We start from the raw sequence: 16,029 nt of genomic DNA, 5'->3' as shown, positions 1-16,029 counted from the left end.
TTCTTTACTTGCCCCCTAAGTGTTGAAGTTCCTCAGGCCTCCATCATAAGTTTTTCTCCTCATCCTGCACTCTTTCCCTGGGTGATGTCTAGTACTATGGCTTTAATTACCTCCTCTGTGCTTGAGGCTCCCAGATCTTGACTTCCAGCCTTGTCTTCTCTCTTGGTATCTCTAGATGATAGATAGATGATAGATAGATAGATAGATAGATAGATAGATAGATAGATAGATAGATGATAGATGGATATCCATGTCTTTATACTTTCTCCATATGCAACTAGAATATACTGTCCCAAACACAAGTGAAGCCAAACTACAAGCGATCTTCCTCTTAACTTCCAGTTTTGCTCTTCTCGAATCCATCCTCTCTCTACCTTACAGGTAAAAAGATCTTGCTTAGCAATTTATGTCATTTCATTCATTTGCACCCTTTAGAGGAGAAGCACCCTCCTACCCCCACAAACACACACATACATATGTACCTATATGGGCAGACAGTGTCTCTGAAAGGTCGCACAGGAAATTGGCAAAAGTGCTTAGGAGATTAGAAGTGGGACAGTTGAGTGGCTGTGGGTTGGACTTACCTTAATTTGGCACTTTGTTGTATCTTTCAAAGTTTATACTCTATGTACATATGATAGATTTAAAGATTGATTTAAAAAACTTCAATAGATTCCCATTGATCATTAGAAGGTCAGTTTCTTTTGTGTTTCTTGCAAGACCTACACACAGAACAGCTCCTGCTTACTTCATCAGCCTTATGTAATGTTTTGCTATTCTTTGAATATATCAGATTCTCTGACTTTCCAACATAGTTCCCTTGTTTGGAATATTCTCATCTTTCCCATCTCTCCTTTAGTCCTCTGCTTAGAGGTTACACCCTCCTGAAAGCTTTGCCTTGCCTGTAAGATTTGGAGTACTCACGTTTTGTTCCAGATGGCACTATCTTTATCAAATTCCCATAGCATTTTTTTTAAATTATTACTTGTCTCTCAGAAGGACTGTAACTCTGCAAAGACAAATACTACATCTGTCTTCTTCAAGGCTATGCCATTGGTATCGCAGTTAATACCTTAGGAAATAGTAAGAATTCATTAAATATTACCTACATGGATAAACTACACATGCTCTTGTTTCCTCAGCCCCTTAGTATTCCAAATGATCTCACCTTTCCCCGTAGGTGTAATTTTATGATCCACTCTCAACCCTGTCTCAAATTTTACTTCATGTCTCCATGTATAGATTTTAAATGCAGGAATCCTAAACCTAGGAATAACATATTCTATTAAAAGTAGCAAGAACAATGATACAATACCAGCGCTTTTACTCTTGAAGAATGTACCATACAATTTACAATGAATGAATCTAAAAAGATGAATGAAGAAAATATATGGTTATTATTTTGAGATGTCAAAAAATCAGATGTTTCAGTAGCACATGATAGTTTTTAATACATAAAAATTAATATTTCGTAAACAAACTTGTTAATGTCACTGACTTCAAAATACAATTGCTTGCAATTTCTTTTAATGTTAGCCTATTTGGAAATGGCATTTTAATTTATTCTCTACTGATTTTTCACTGAGCAACCTACTTATACTTGCAAATTCTTTTTTATTTTCAAAAATACTCTTATCTTCCCAAATGTTACTCTCAAATCTCTTTCCAGAATTACATTTCTCAGAACTTAGGCCTTTTCCTGGTTTATGAATTAAGTCATTGATCTCCTTGCCAACTTTGCCAAGCCAGTTTTTCACAGCTCGTGGGCCAAGACTTAGCAATAACCCATACTGATGCGTACTCATCTTTGATACGTGGAGTCCTTGCTGTTGAGCTGCATGACTTCAAGATTCTATTGGCTAAGCAAGAAAGCATTAGTATTCATTAACAGGCTATTATAATCCTTTTACAGGGCAAAATTGAGATAAAATGCTGTAGCCTTAGAAATATATGGGCAGCCCGGGTGGCTCAGTGGTTTAGTGCCGCCTTCAGCCCAGGGCCTGCCTGTTCCTGGAGACCTGGGCTCGAGTCCCACGTCGGGCTCCCTGCATGGAGCCTGATTCTCCCTCTGCCTGTGCCTCTGCCTCTCTCTCTCTCTGTGTCTCATGAATAAATAAATAAAATCTTAAAAAAAAAAGAAATATACCATGCTTCAAAAAATGGCATCAGTGACATACAAAGCATAAGATGGGCTGGGGGTAAGGGTGGGGAGTAGCCGGGTTCTGTGGCAGAAGCATGCAGGCAACACATCTGAGTGCCCACCGCCTCCAAGGATAATCTGGAGACCAATCTAGAGGCCAAAAAGAACATGAATGTGGGATCTGGGGTCTGGAAACAGTGTTGTTATTTTGATTTCCACTCATTAACTGTTTAAACTTGTGCTGAAGGGAATATTCCAAAATCCCAGATCTGATTTAATTAACCCTCTCCTAAAACCTTTCCCATTTCATATAGGATGAAGTTCAGATTTTTTAAATGTATCTCATGAAAGTTTCATGATCTGATTCCTGCCACCTTCTTAATTTGTCTTTGGCATTTCTGTTCCTCCCATGTCTTTAATTGTAAATGACTGCATTTAGGTTAGGTGATATCTATAGTTCTTTCAGGTCTAAAAATCTGTGATTCTGAATAATTACAAAGTCAGCCTCAGCTTTCAGATAGGATAAAAGGGAATTTATAAATTTATAAATTCCTGTTTCTAAAATAGATCAGCTTGAATTATCCTGGGGCAAGAGAGGTTGTTCAAGTATAAGAAACACAGTTTACTTATGCTTTTTAAGTCCGTTGGAGTATGACCGTGTATCCTACAAAATCCCAGAGAATCAGATTCTCCACTGCAACCATATAAATCGTGTTCTCTTTGTTAGAATTGTAAAGTCTGAGAGCTTCAATGACGTGGAAACCTCTAGCCTTTGTTTTTATAGATGATGAAATTAAGGTCCAGAGAGATGAAATGCTTGTCATGTTTATAATAGAGCCAAAGACTAGAATCCAGTCTTCTTTATTCCCACTGCAGTGTTCTTCCCCCCGCAAGGCTGTATTTTACCACAGTGGCTTATGTTCACGGTTCATACAAAAAGCTCATGCCTGGGCAATGTACTGGGGAGACAAAAGATTCACTCTGCCAAGTTGAGCTCCAGGTCAGACCAGTGTGAATCAGGATACTTATCCTTTCTCCTTCTACATGAAAAGCCATGAAAGGATTCATTGATTCATCTAGCAGGTTTTTAGTGAGGGCCAGCCATTGTCCTAGAACAGGGTCTCTACCCTCCAGAATCGTATTCCAATAGAAAGAGACAACAGACGTACCAACACATAACTTAATGGGATATTTTCAGACACTGATAAATAAGAAATGTGGAGAAACTGGGGTGAGGAAGGTTACTTTAATTTAGTGAACTTCTCCTCACCTTGATCATACCTCTCTCATCAACTCCATAGTTGCTCCATCTTACTAATAACTCTTGTGAGATTTATTTTCCTATGCCACTTCCCTACTCCCCTCCTTCCAAATGCTTTCGTGTTTCCATATCAGAGCAAGGAAGATATCTTTCTGATGTCTGTTGGAGATTTAAGTTTATTCCCATTGTGTCTTCTATCCTATAGCTATATTTCTGTTTTATTTCCTGCATAAGCTCCAACCAAATGGAATATTCGCTGTTCCTCAGTATTTCATGTCTTTGCTGCCTATGCTGCCTACCATAGACTCCGATCTCTACAATATCTCCTGCTCATCTATGAGCGTCTCTGCTGTTCTGTGGCAGCACCCTCCTTCTGTTTAAAATCTGTTACTTTAAGCCTACTTCTTCAAAACTACCTCACTCCCTGTCACACCAACCAGCAGATTGTCCTTGGTTGTCCCTGCTCTTAGTCACCAACTTTCCTTTGAATACCAGTCCTGGTAGTGAGTGCATTCTTTCCTCTGTTCCTCCCTTCCCCTCCTCTTTGCTCCCCTCTCCTCCTTTCCCCTCCCTCCCCTCCCCCTCTCTTTTCTTTCTTCTGTTCCCTCTCTTCTCCTCTCCTCTCCTTTCCTGTCCTTTCCTTTTCTAGTATTTGGCATATAGAGGACCTCATGCTGTTATTTTTGTTCTATCCAGGCTTCTTAATTTCATTATCAGCTCCTCAAGTTGAGGGAGGGAAGAGTTAGAAAATCATTTATCTCACCAAATGTAAATCCCCAAATTTGCCCTGCATTAATAAGCTCAGAACAAAAAAGTACTGTGTTAAAAAACGTTGGCTGCTCTCTATTTAATGCACATTGTGTATGTTTCTTTTTCATAATATGCATCACTTCATAGCATTATTGTTTATGTGTTATTTCTTAAGCTAGAATTGGACATGTTGCATGTGCATTATATACTTGTTGAATTAATGAGTGCACATTTAAAAAACATGACTAGGTATTTCGGAGCCTGTAATTTACTCATGTACATGGTGAGTTTTAAGGAAGGAGATGGAGGAAAAATAGTAATATAATGGCCCTGAAATCTTGTTTGACCATGCAGCATTCTGTTTTCAAGGAACTATGGGCCTCTCTTAGAGATATTTTTCTCCAAAGACCAGGCTTAAAATATAGAAGGCACCTATGTGGATGACAATGATAGTGCTTAAAAGTAAGTTTTTAAAGGCAAAGCCCATGCTTTAACTGTCTTTGTACTGAATTTTGGAAGAGTTGTTAAAAAGCCACATGGTCCAGCAGCATGTGCTTTGCGTGAATAGCTACAGCACGTCCAGCCCATGCCTGAATACATCTTCTTGGCAGGAGCTACCTTCTGTGGCATCTCTTTCCAACTCTGTGCAATCCTCTCTGCTTAGCAGAAACTCATATTGCAGCAAACGCCATCCCTGGTACTGTCCATGTGTAATTGTAGTTCTACTGCTTAGGGCCATCAATATGACTGGAAATTCAGTAAAGTGACTTGGACATAGGAAACATTCAATAAAAGTGCAGAGCACTGCACCGAATCGTGAGAACTTGACATTAAGTTTCTCAATTGGGACTTCAGACAAAAATATACCCTGGACTCACTTTTTAGAAGTGCCATTTTAGGGCCTGTGACTATCTGCATATATAAGTAGAAATGACATTTATGTAGCTTTGCGGCTTTAAATGAGACTCTTTGGGGACTTTCTTTTCTGAAGATGGGGCATGAGAAATTAAAAAGGCAACTGTGAATTGGGTATACAGTGCTTGCAATCATATTCTTTGATATTTTACTGCCCCCACTCCACCCCACCCTGCGACAGTACTGCTCCTGATACCTCATGTCTCTCAGTCATGAATCCGATATTTCTTTGTGACCCAAACCTTCAAGTTCCTAAAAGAACTTCATGTTAAATAGGTTTCCTCGTTTTGCTTTATGACCCTACATGTGTTTTCTCTGATCATATGATAGTTTCAAGGGAAATATCTACAAAAGAAAATGGGACTGACCAGTGCCTCCCAACAGTGAGTTCTAGAGTCACTACAACGACTGTTAGAGACAGTATGTAGGCCCATGTACCCCTTCACAAAACATCCCTATTTATCTTATAAACCAAATTATCCAGTAACTTTGGCTGTAAATAGGGTAATCACCCTAACTGTCCCTTTTCCCAGTCTCCTCCCATAGGACGGTAGTACTTTCAAAGCTCTCATTCTTATGAATTCTTGGGAGGGATCCAGGGTAATTTGTATACCTATGAGTTTGATTTGCCAGGTCTGGTGGCTACTCCTACTGAGGTGGGCTTCCTCCTCTAGCATACTATTTAGAGAGAGGGACAGTGCCTTCAGTAATTAATGCTTGCTCCAGCTGGGCTACATCCTTGACTCTACCAGGAAATATGGTCTCTCACTGGGAACTAGTCTTGTTTTGAGGAGATGCTGCAGTGTACTCAATAATTCTCTCCTCTGATAACTGAGATGTCTTCACTGAGTCGTGTTCATTATTCTTGGCTCTTTCTTCCCCAAAGGTAAATTCTTTATACCTTTGTGTACATGAACTTCTTCATGGCCATCCCTCCAGTTCACAAGCTTAAGCCCAGGGGACTCCTGCAGTGGCTTTCAGTAACTTTCACTTCTTTGCAGCACTCTCTCAGAGGAGCAGGGTTAAAGACTATTGATTCTGGTGAGCACATTAATTATCCCATATGATTCCTATTATTATCTTAAGACCCTGGAAGCAAATGAGTTTTCATCATATTCCCCCAGGGTGCCTGTAGTTTGATTTTTAGGCTGTAATTGAATGTGATACTTTCCTTGCAGACCAGTGCAAACATTTAGAAGTAGCATGATATCATGAGAAGAGTATTATACTAGGAGTCAGATCATCTGAGATCTATTCTTAGCTCTTCCTTTTACTAGCCTTGAAGCATTTATTCATCCATTCTGCAGCATTTATTGACCTTGTGATATCCTAGACACCTTATAAGGTATTGTGAATATAAAAATGAATTACACACTTAGTGATTCCTAACCCTGCTTATGCATTAGACCAGGGGTCATCAGACTGTGGCCTGCAGGCCAAATCTGATTCAACTTCTGTTTTTGTAAATAAAATTTTATTGAAATATAGCCAGGCTCATTCATTTACATTTGCCTATGGTTGCTTCTCATGTTGGAACAACAGAGTGAAAGTTGAGACCGAGAGCCTATAAGCCCCAAAGCCTAAAATGTTTACTATCTACCTCTTTATTGAAATATTTTGCTGATCCCAAAATTAGACTCATCATAGAGAAGATTTAAAAAAGAAATCATTGCCTATGTTCCACCACAGATAGTTAAATCAGATTTGGAATGGGGGTTTGGGAGTTGGCCCAAGAACCAATGTTTTTAAAAAGCATCCCAGATGAATATAATGTGCAGCAAGAGTTAAGAGACATGAACAGCTCTGATCTCTACCCTGGAGGAGTATATGAGCCTTATTGGAGAGAAGAAGCCTATAAAAGTTAATAAAGGTACAGTGGATGAATCTGTAATGGAAACAAAGTTCCGTGAGGGACTGCATAGGGAGCATTTTACTTCATTAGGGAAGTTTTCACAGAAAGACATTTAAACAGATTCTTGAAGGATAATCCACTAGTGGGCAAGATCTACTAAGGCTAGTGATAAGGAAAGAAGAAATTGAGGAAACAGCATGTTCAGAGGCATGTACGTATGAAAGAGCATGGTCCGTATGAGGAATGATCAGAAGCTCGATGTGGCCAGAACACTGAGAGGGAAGGAAGGGTGGGATTATAGGCTGTAAAACCAGAAGAGTAAGGGGCAAGACTGGGAAGAGCTTTGTATGCTAAGAGGTTTGTAATTTATTGTGTTAACTTTCATTTAGAAGTTGAATGGAAATTTGAGCCTTTTTAGCCCTCCATTTTTCCATCTGTAGAATGAGTAGTCAGCTGAAATGATTGCCAAGGTCCTGTAGCTCTAAAATATAACTTTCTGGGCCCCTAGGTGGCTCAGTCAGACAATTAAGTATCTGCCTTGGGCTTAGGTCCTGATCCTGGGTCTTGGCATCCAGCCCTGCATCTGCATCCAGCTCCCTGCTCAGTGGGGAGCCTGCTTCTCCCTCTCTTCCCTGCTCATGCTCTCTCTCACTGTCTCTCTCTCAAATAAATAAAATCTTAAAAAAATATAAATTTCTCATATTATATCAATTACTTCTTTTGATACTCTCAGGACTGGGAACATAGTTCGGGTTATATATAGGAATAGCATGACTTCTGTAATTGTAGGTCACCTATCTCCTATAATTGATCCATTTATTTTAATAGTACAAATGAGAGCACTACTATTTTGTGGATTCACCACAAGGGCTTGAGAAAGCAGACTTCTGGAGGAGAAATACCATGCCTGGCCAGTGCATTAAGGCCCTTCATAAAGAGTATTTCGTAATAATAAAATATTTGTAAAATAGTTTATGTTCCATGCACAGAGGCGCTGTAAAATGGGGACAGTCTTATTGTAAAAATTCTTCCCAATTAGCACTAGTGCCTATTATGGCTTACCATGTGTAAGTCTTTACACTCAAAACTTGGTGTGTGAATTGCTATGGAAGTTCTTCAGTATGTTATCTTACTGGGGCACCAGGGTGGCTCAGTGGTTGAGCATCTGCCTTTGGCTCATTTTGTGATCCCAGGTCCTGGGATCGAGTCCCACATCAGACTCCTGAGGAGCCTCTGCCTATGCCTCTGCCTCTCTCTGTGTGTCTCTCATGAATAAATAAATAAATAAAATCTTAAAAAAATACATGCTGTCTTACTACTATTTTACAGCTTCTCTCTTATATCAGGTTTCTATATTGTAATTTCATCTCTGTTCAGACACTTACTGGGATAGCTATATCTCTATTTATAACTATAAATAAACTACATGTAGTTTATTTATAAACTTATAAATAAACTTATAAATAAACTACATGTTATTGGTTTCATGTCTTTAAGTGAAGGTATTCAAGTTCTGGTATATGCAAATACTTTATTTACCTTTTAGGGTCTCCCCAAGTATAGAGAATAGCCAATGAATCAAAAAAACAATATATGATAGGCTCAAACTATAAAGATTCCAAGACTCTGAGGTAGCCAGATTTTGTATTCTCTGATTCATTTTATCAAATGCTGGTAGATGAAGCACTGAAAATTTCTAAATATATTTAGAATGTTGCAAATTGAAATATACAGACATCTTTGAAATTCCAGCAAGAGCTGTTGGAAAAAAAATGTTTATGGTTTCTGAACATCATTAGAACAACAAACCTTCCTATTAAAGGAGATGTTTTGAATACTTTTAAAAAATGCTTTTCAATTAGAAATCATTGCCCTCTCCCCAACAATGAAACTTAGAGAGAAACTCTAGAATATTGGCCACTATTGACCTCTTTGCCCTCCTTTTTCTTCACAGACATTGATGAGTGCGCTGAAGGGCGCCATTACTGCCGTGAGAATACGATGTGTGTTAACACCCCAGGTTCTTTCATGTGCATCTGCAAAACTGGATACATCAGAATTGACGATTATTCATGTACAGGTAAAGAGTGACTATTTATGAAATAAAATATTCCTATGCCTGGAATTTACTTTTAAAAGTTCCTTTTAACTCTAATTTTTTTGGAGAAGTATGCCATAAATATTCCCTTACAACAAAACAAATAACAAGGAAAAGCACAGTCTCCTTGATTTGGTAGTTAATTCTGAATCTGTTCTAAGGAAAGGAATACCTGCTTACTCTGGGTAAATTTTATATTCCCCATTAGGAAAGTAAAGAAAAACTAGAGAACCAAATTAAAATTATGCTAATTTTATACTTAAACAGTGTTTACACTCAAAACTTACATGAATTCTATGGCAAATGTGAAAAAACAGCCCTTAAATAATTTTTCCTTTATGTGGCAGTAGATTTTTGCATAGAAGAAGAATAACATAAATAATGTGATGTTTTCAGAAAGTTTCTTGGAGTGCTAGGAAATGGGAATATTAAAGAAAATCAGGCTCCTTCATGCCTCTGGGAAATGCAGCTGAGTACATCAAAAAAATTTTACTTACGTTTGTTTTAGGAACTATAACTCCTTACCGCCCAGAGTTCTGTTCAGGGATATCTCGAATGTTAGTAATGTTTAAAGTTGGTCCTGGGGTAAGATAACCTATTGACTTCATATTCTGTGAGTTCCTACCTGTAGAATATGAAAGAAAATGGTGCTAGACAAGTAGCTTGAAGCTATAGGGTTTGAGGAAATGTTGGTGTGAAGTAAGACATTTCTTTGGATTTCCTTTTTTTAAAATAGAATAATCTTAAAAATAAATAAGTTTTAGGAAAACATGTAGAATCATAAAACCAGAGAACATTTAAAAATATTATTCTTGTCACTTTTTACCCTCCCTGTCATTTTCTACTCTACCTCCAACTTGATAATTTTTCTCAAATGGATGTACAAATAATACTTAGAGGTTTCCAAGGAAAGAGACTCTATAACACTCCAGTAAAAATATGAATCTATCTAATAAAAGTGTCACCTTGTGCCTTTGTACTAGAGTGCACTCTTCTAAGTTTTCATTACAGTGACCGTAATGTGTACTATTTGATATCTTGTTTATCCGTTAAAGCAAAGGGTAGGTCCTTCCTCTAAATTCAAATATAGCATTTATATAAAAACAAAATGTTGGATATAAGGAATAATGAGAAGTGACCTTCCAATCTATGGAGAATAACCAAAGATATTTTGAAAGTAGAATATATATTTAATATAGAGTTGCCAGTGGGTTTACAAATTCTTGCTTTTTTTTTTTTTTGGTCAATTTATTCTAAACATTTCCACATAATGGGACCAATTCTGCACTTTTTCATTAGACAAAACTTAATCATATTGAGTGGTAGACTTTCTTGAAGGTGGTCTACAGACATATTTTTCAGTGTAAAAAAAAGAATATAAACAAATCTTAACAAATACATGGAGAATAAAATACAGTTTGCTGTATTATCGGTAATAGCAATGATTCTGAGTTCCGATGTATTTGTTAACCATGACAAAAATCTTAGTAAAACTATTGCGTCTCAGAGAGCTATTTCAAGATGTGCTTATTAAAAACGAGTGCTAGCAGTTTTCAAGGAGTCTGCTGATTCCTTGGCATGAAAGACTTAAAAAGCTTTCTACATTTTTATACTTCCTAGCGATCCTTTTTGTTTTTCTTATATTCATAAAAAGTGTTCAAGATTGTAAGTAAGAAAAAAAAAAGACTGTAAGTAAGAATACATGACACATAATTTGGCCTACTGTTGAATGAGGAGTGTTTCTTCGGGGCAGGGTATTTTCAAGAGCTTCATTTTCATTCCAAGCCTGACTGTTGGCTGTAAATCCAAGGAATAGTTGAGCTGTCATCCCTTACAGAGAATCTCCTGCTTTGGCTTTACCTCTCTCAGTGTATTTTCCTTCCAAATAAAATCCCGCAAATTACTATTTGTTTCTGACTACTGAGGGAGGATTTTCCATTAAGATTGCAAAGTATGTAATGATATAAATGAAGTATCCCTTCGTAGGAATGCCAGTGAAGGCCAAGATCCTTTTAAGAAAAGCTGTTCAGGCCATGATTTTTGTGTCTAAAGAACCAAAGCCAAGAATTTCAATATCTGGCAGGTGATAGAATGTATTTCCTTAATGATGCACCAGCATATCCAGCTAGTACTAGTATTTCTATGCTTCCACTTAAAGAAGGATTTCTTGCACTTAAACTTTCTGTATACTATGGGTAGGTCTACAAATCTATATGAGAATATGAGTAGATTTTATTTTGTAGTCCAAAGTGAGGCGATCTTTTATGTTAGACCATACAGGGTCAGCACATATTCAGGTCCCTGTAGAGGAAACAAATGTTTAAATTCTCCCTCTTTGAATCTATCCATCCACACTTTAATGTTAGCGTCTGTGCAAAAGGCTTCAAGAAATGATTCCTCTAATTGGGGTTTGCCTTGCAGCTGAAGGTATCTAGCCTGTACCTTTTCAAGAGCTCCCCTAAGAACAGAGTAGGACCTTATTTCTCTGAGAAAGATTGGGATTTATTTCCGTGAATTTAGAAACAGGCATCCACATACTTGCAGTAGTAGGTCCTCCAGAATAAATGTCAAGACTCCACTGCAGAGCCATTCCCTGATGTTTGTGGCTGAGCTCTTGGAGTTCTAAATTTGTTTTGCCTTTGGATCCTTACCCTTCCTTCCTGTTGAAGAGCCCTCTGCCTTAACATCGCTGACATTCTCAGCACAGAACCCAGCAGACTGTCAAAGTTGCTTGCCCCCTCTGAAAATTAATTATTCTAATTTAAAGAAGAATCTAAGAGCAATACATGTTACTTTATAGTCAAGAGCTTTGATCAATAAAAGAAGCCTTTTTTGCTTTTATAACCCTGTAGCTCTTGCATAGAAATTATGTGTGCTACAGTGTAATTACCTTCCATAGTTCGTAGAATTGCATAGCTTTTTTTTTCTTTCAGTTTCAGACAGTTTGAGTTGTATTTTCCTCATGATCATAGAATTTTGGAGATAGAAGAATTCTTAAAGATAATCTAGTCCAGTCTCCTAACTTTCACATGTGGGAAAATAGGCTCAGAGAGATTTATTGCCTTGCCTATGGCTATAGAGTTACTGAGAGGCAAAAAGGGGGCCAGAAGATAAGCTTCCTTATTCTTAGTCCTCATATTATTCACCATGTGTTTAATTGGCCACTATACAAAAATAAGTAAAGGGAAAGATTCGTATTTTGTATAGAAATACATTATTTAATTTATAATGTTTAGTAATTAAACTGCTTTTCTTATAGATTGTTCTGGTTCATTAGCTGCAATTCTAAGAGGAATCTTTCCCCTATAGATCTTATCATGATAATCCCAAATCAGAATTCAGTAGAAAAAATATAAATCACCATTTTCTGGGCCTCTGACTCAATTATACAGTCACACTAATGACTCAATGGCACAAATGATATAGCAGTTTAAGCTCTTCTAAACCCATTATTATTTTTCTTCCAGCGACAGTGTTACTTATTTATTTTTTTAATTAATGCTCCATAATATTGTTCCTTCTCGCTTTCTTTCCTATTCTCATAGAGGAAAGAATAGGTATACCTACAAGGAAAGAAAGAGAATGAGAAAGAAGGAAAGAAGGAGGGAGAGAGGGCAGGGACAAGGAAGGGAGGGAAGAAAGGAGGGAAGGAGGAGGAAAAAGAGGATGGGGGAGAGAAGGGAAGGAGAAGAGTTTGGTTCACATGAGCTAAGATGTCAGAAGTCCACTCTTCAGTATCTCTAATTGCAAAAGTAACTTAATTTTTATGCATAACAAAGTTTCTTGGTTACCGATTTGGCCTAATAGCTTTTTTGGTTCACTCATATAAGCATTAATTGAATTGGGCAAATCTTTTTGAGTTTTACTGGATACCCCTTCCTGGAACTGGTGTCGTGTAATAGACAAAGAGTAAAATGTCTCTGGAAACAAAGGCAGAATCCAAGAATTGTGGAATTATCAAAGGATAACAATATTTTGAGTGAAAAGGCATTCATTTTAGAGCTTCCTGCTATATCTCTCTACTCTGATTATTATAATTTAAAAATGGAATTCTGATTCTTTTTTTTTTGTGTGTATGTGTAGATGAACTTGTGACCTTCCCACCGTCATGTAGTTCTTTAGAGTGGGAACAGGAAATTGGGAAGGACAGACTGTAGAAGGGATGGAAAAAGTCTTGCCCGCATAGAAGAAAACTGATCCTTTGGGCAGTGGTTATCCAATGAGGGCAGTTTTGCCCCCCTACCTGACAGAGGTGTTTGGCGGTGTCTGGAGATATTTTGGTTATCACAACTGTGGGGAAGGCAGCTGCTACTGGCATCTGGTGGGTAAGACCAGACAGAGATGATACTAAACATCCTATAATATTATTATTCAGCTAGTTATCCTGTTGAGTAGATATCTTATTTTCCTAGGATCCTTTCAGCTGGAAGCTTTTCTCTGGTTACTTTCCAACTGAGTCATTAATCTTCACACTGCTCAGGACATTCACTACAAGGTAGCTCCCCATAACAAAGAATTATATGACCCAAAATATCAATAGTGCCAAAGATGAGAAATCTCACTTTAGGGTCAGCTGATTGAAATTGTAAAGGATACACTTTTCTTTTTAACCTTTCCCTTTTCTTTTTCAAGTTTCCCTTAGACCCTGTATAGTGATGTCTTCTCTCACTTTTTAAGGTGTCCTGTGTTCTTTTACTGGCTCTTGACCTTCACAGTAAGGCCCACTGTCCCCCCATTCTTCCTCCTCTTTTCTCTTCTTAAAAACCTCATCTTAGATGAACCTAGGAGAACGGTTCTCCATAGTAAAATATCAGGCTCAGCAGAGGGGACAGAGAGGATTTCTTAGGGAGCCCCTGAAATTACACTATCCTGATGCTTCCCCTGTATGCTTTCTGCTGACCTGACCGCTTCTGTTTCTCCAGGATCTTCTGATGCTGGCTTTGGTCCATGTTGCATATCACAGAAGGTCCAGAAAGTGTTTAAACACAGGAATTTTACTAGACACTTCATTTTTGCTGTTAAACAAAGAGCCTCCTCTGGTGTTCCCCAAGGAATTTTACTTCTGAAAGCACTTAACTTTTATAGCATTGAATACTCCTAGTGCTTACATTTTATGATCTTATTGTTATAGTTACTTCTTTTTCTCTAACATGGTCAATACTGATTTTTTTTTTTTTTAATCATCACTACCATCCTGTTTGTCAGGCTTGTTTAGTTGAGTGATTATGGAGAAAGAGTCGTGAATTTGATGATGATATTGTTTTCTCCATTTGTCTTTTTTACTATGAGTTCCCTAACATTTTAAAGAGTCTTGGATACAATTGTCATGCACAGAAGGTTACAGAGAAAGATTTACTACTGTGCAACTAGAGCGAAGATTTTAAGTCAGTCGTAACCCATGCGTGCCCCTTCCTCAAATAACTGATGTGTGTATGTGTGTTTCTTTTCTTTTTTTTAATTATTATGATTCACGAGAGAGAGGAGAGGAGAAGGAGAAAGGCAGATAGCAAGGGAGAGAGCTCATGCACCGAGCCAGACTGGATTCGATCGGTCTCCAGATGCCTGGGCAAAGCAGGCGCTAACGCTGCACCACCCAGATCCCTGTATGTGTTCTTTAATTCCTATAAGCAATGCTAAAGGAATCTTAAAGTTTTTAAAGAGATGATATTTTGAAAAGGCAGCAATAACATTATTCTTTTAATTTTTTAAAAGATTTTGTTTATTTATTTATTTAAGAGAGAGAGAGAGCATGCACGCACAAAGTGGGGTGAGGGGTAGAGGGAGAAGCAGACTCCCCACTGGACAGGGAAGTCTATATGGGCCTCGATCCCAGGACCCTGAGCTACACTTAACTGAGCAGACACTTAACTGAGCTACCTAGGCGCCCACATTATTCTCTTATATTCTGCATTCCTCCAAAAAGAATTTAAGCTGGAACTGGTAATTTATTGTATGGATGGACAGTAACTTCATTATCAGCTATTTAAAAATACCTCTCGATGGATTTATCAAAATCACAAGTGCAGGACAAGACAGAGAATTCACTGTGTATATTATGATAATTATTGGTATGTACATAGTAAAGGAAGTAAAATACTGTGGACAATGGCAGAGAGGATGGGGCGCCAGAGAAGTGCAGGTCAGAGAGAACAATGATAACAGGAAGTGAAAATATGCATATCAGCATTCACAAACACACAGAAAAAAAACATTCTAAATAAACGAGGTTATTTTGGTTGTAAAATGCCTTCGCACTTTATCTTTAGTAAAATGCCTAGCACAGAAGAAATCTTTAATAAATGTTAGCTACCATCATTGTTGTTGTTCCAGTTATAATTAGACAAGCTATCCTCTTGATAAAAGGTCTTATTTCCCTGGGACCTTTTAAACTGGGCACTTTTGTCTGGTTACTTTTCAAATGAGTTATTATTTTTCAGAAAATACATAGCTTTGCTGGAACAATGCGTTCAAAGTGTTCTTGTTTGTTCCACTGTACTTATTATGCGACTGTGGAAGCGGGCTTAAAAAAAGAAAGAGAAGCCTTGATATAGCTAAGGGGCACTTTCTAGGGAATTAGAAAACTCCTTCTGTAGGTGGATGCGTTGTACTTCCTAAGATGGGGGGTTTCCTATTGCTCTCATGAATGAGCATTAGATTGGGGTGCTCTGGGGCTACCTACATGCATCCAGGGCCCTATGAGGATACTAATCTGCTCAGAGTATAGAATATGACCTCTAAATAGTGAGTCTGCTCAGTTCTCAAGCATAGCAGATTTTATGAGCTCGGCTGCTTCTATGTGGATTTCTTTTCTAAAGAATCACAATCAGCAATCAGACAATCCTACCATCTGGCCACTAGTTGCCATGACTATTGGGAAGGACTTCTGCATTTTTATGAACAACCACTCTAAAATTTTCTTCTCCCAGAATCACCATTGGAAAATACGATAAAATTATACATTTCACGAAATATGAAAATCCGACAACTTTGGGTTTTAAGATCTAAAATATGGC

The 16,029-nt window shown here is 37.8% G+C and overlaps 1 protein-coding gene across 4 annotated transcripts in view; it reads left to right on the top strand.

The window, feature by feature from the left end:
* NELL2 (neural EGFL like 2) overlaps positions 1 to 16,029 on the top strand; it is a 378,038-nt gene that overhangs the window by 220,930 nt on the left and 141,079 nt on the right. For all 4 annotated transcript variants that reach the window (XM_041736868.1, XM_041736866.1, XM_041736865.1 and 1 more), the window contains one exon: positions 8,873 to 8,998. In XM_041736868.1, the coding sequence (XP_041592802.1) occupies positions 8,873 to 8,998 (126 nt within the window). The remainder of the gene's footprint in view (positions 1 to 8,872; positions 8,999 to 16,029) is intronic.

This window comes from Vulpes lagopus, chromosome 21, assembly GCF_018345385.1.
Source record: "Vulpes lagopus strain Blue_001 chromosome 21, ASM1834538v1, whole genome shotgun sequence".
Taxonomy (NCBI): Eukaryota; Metazoa; Chordata; class Mammalia; order Carnivora; family Canidae; genus Vulpes; species Vulpes lagopus.
Note: the sequence above shows the minus strand (reverse complement) of the source record. Positions and strands in the feature narration are given on the sequence as shown.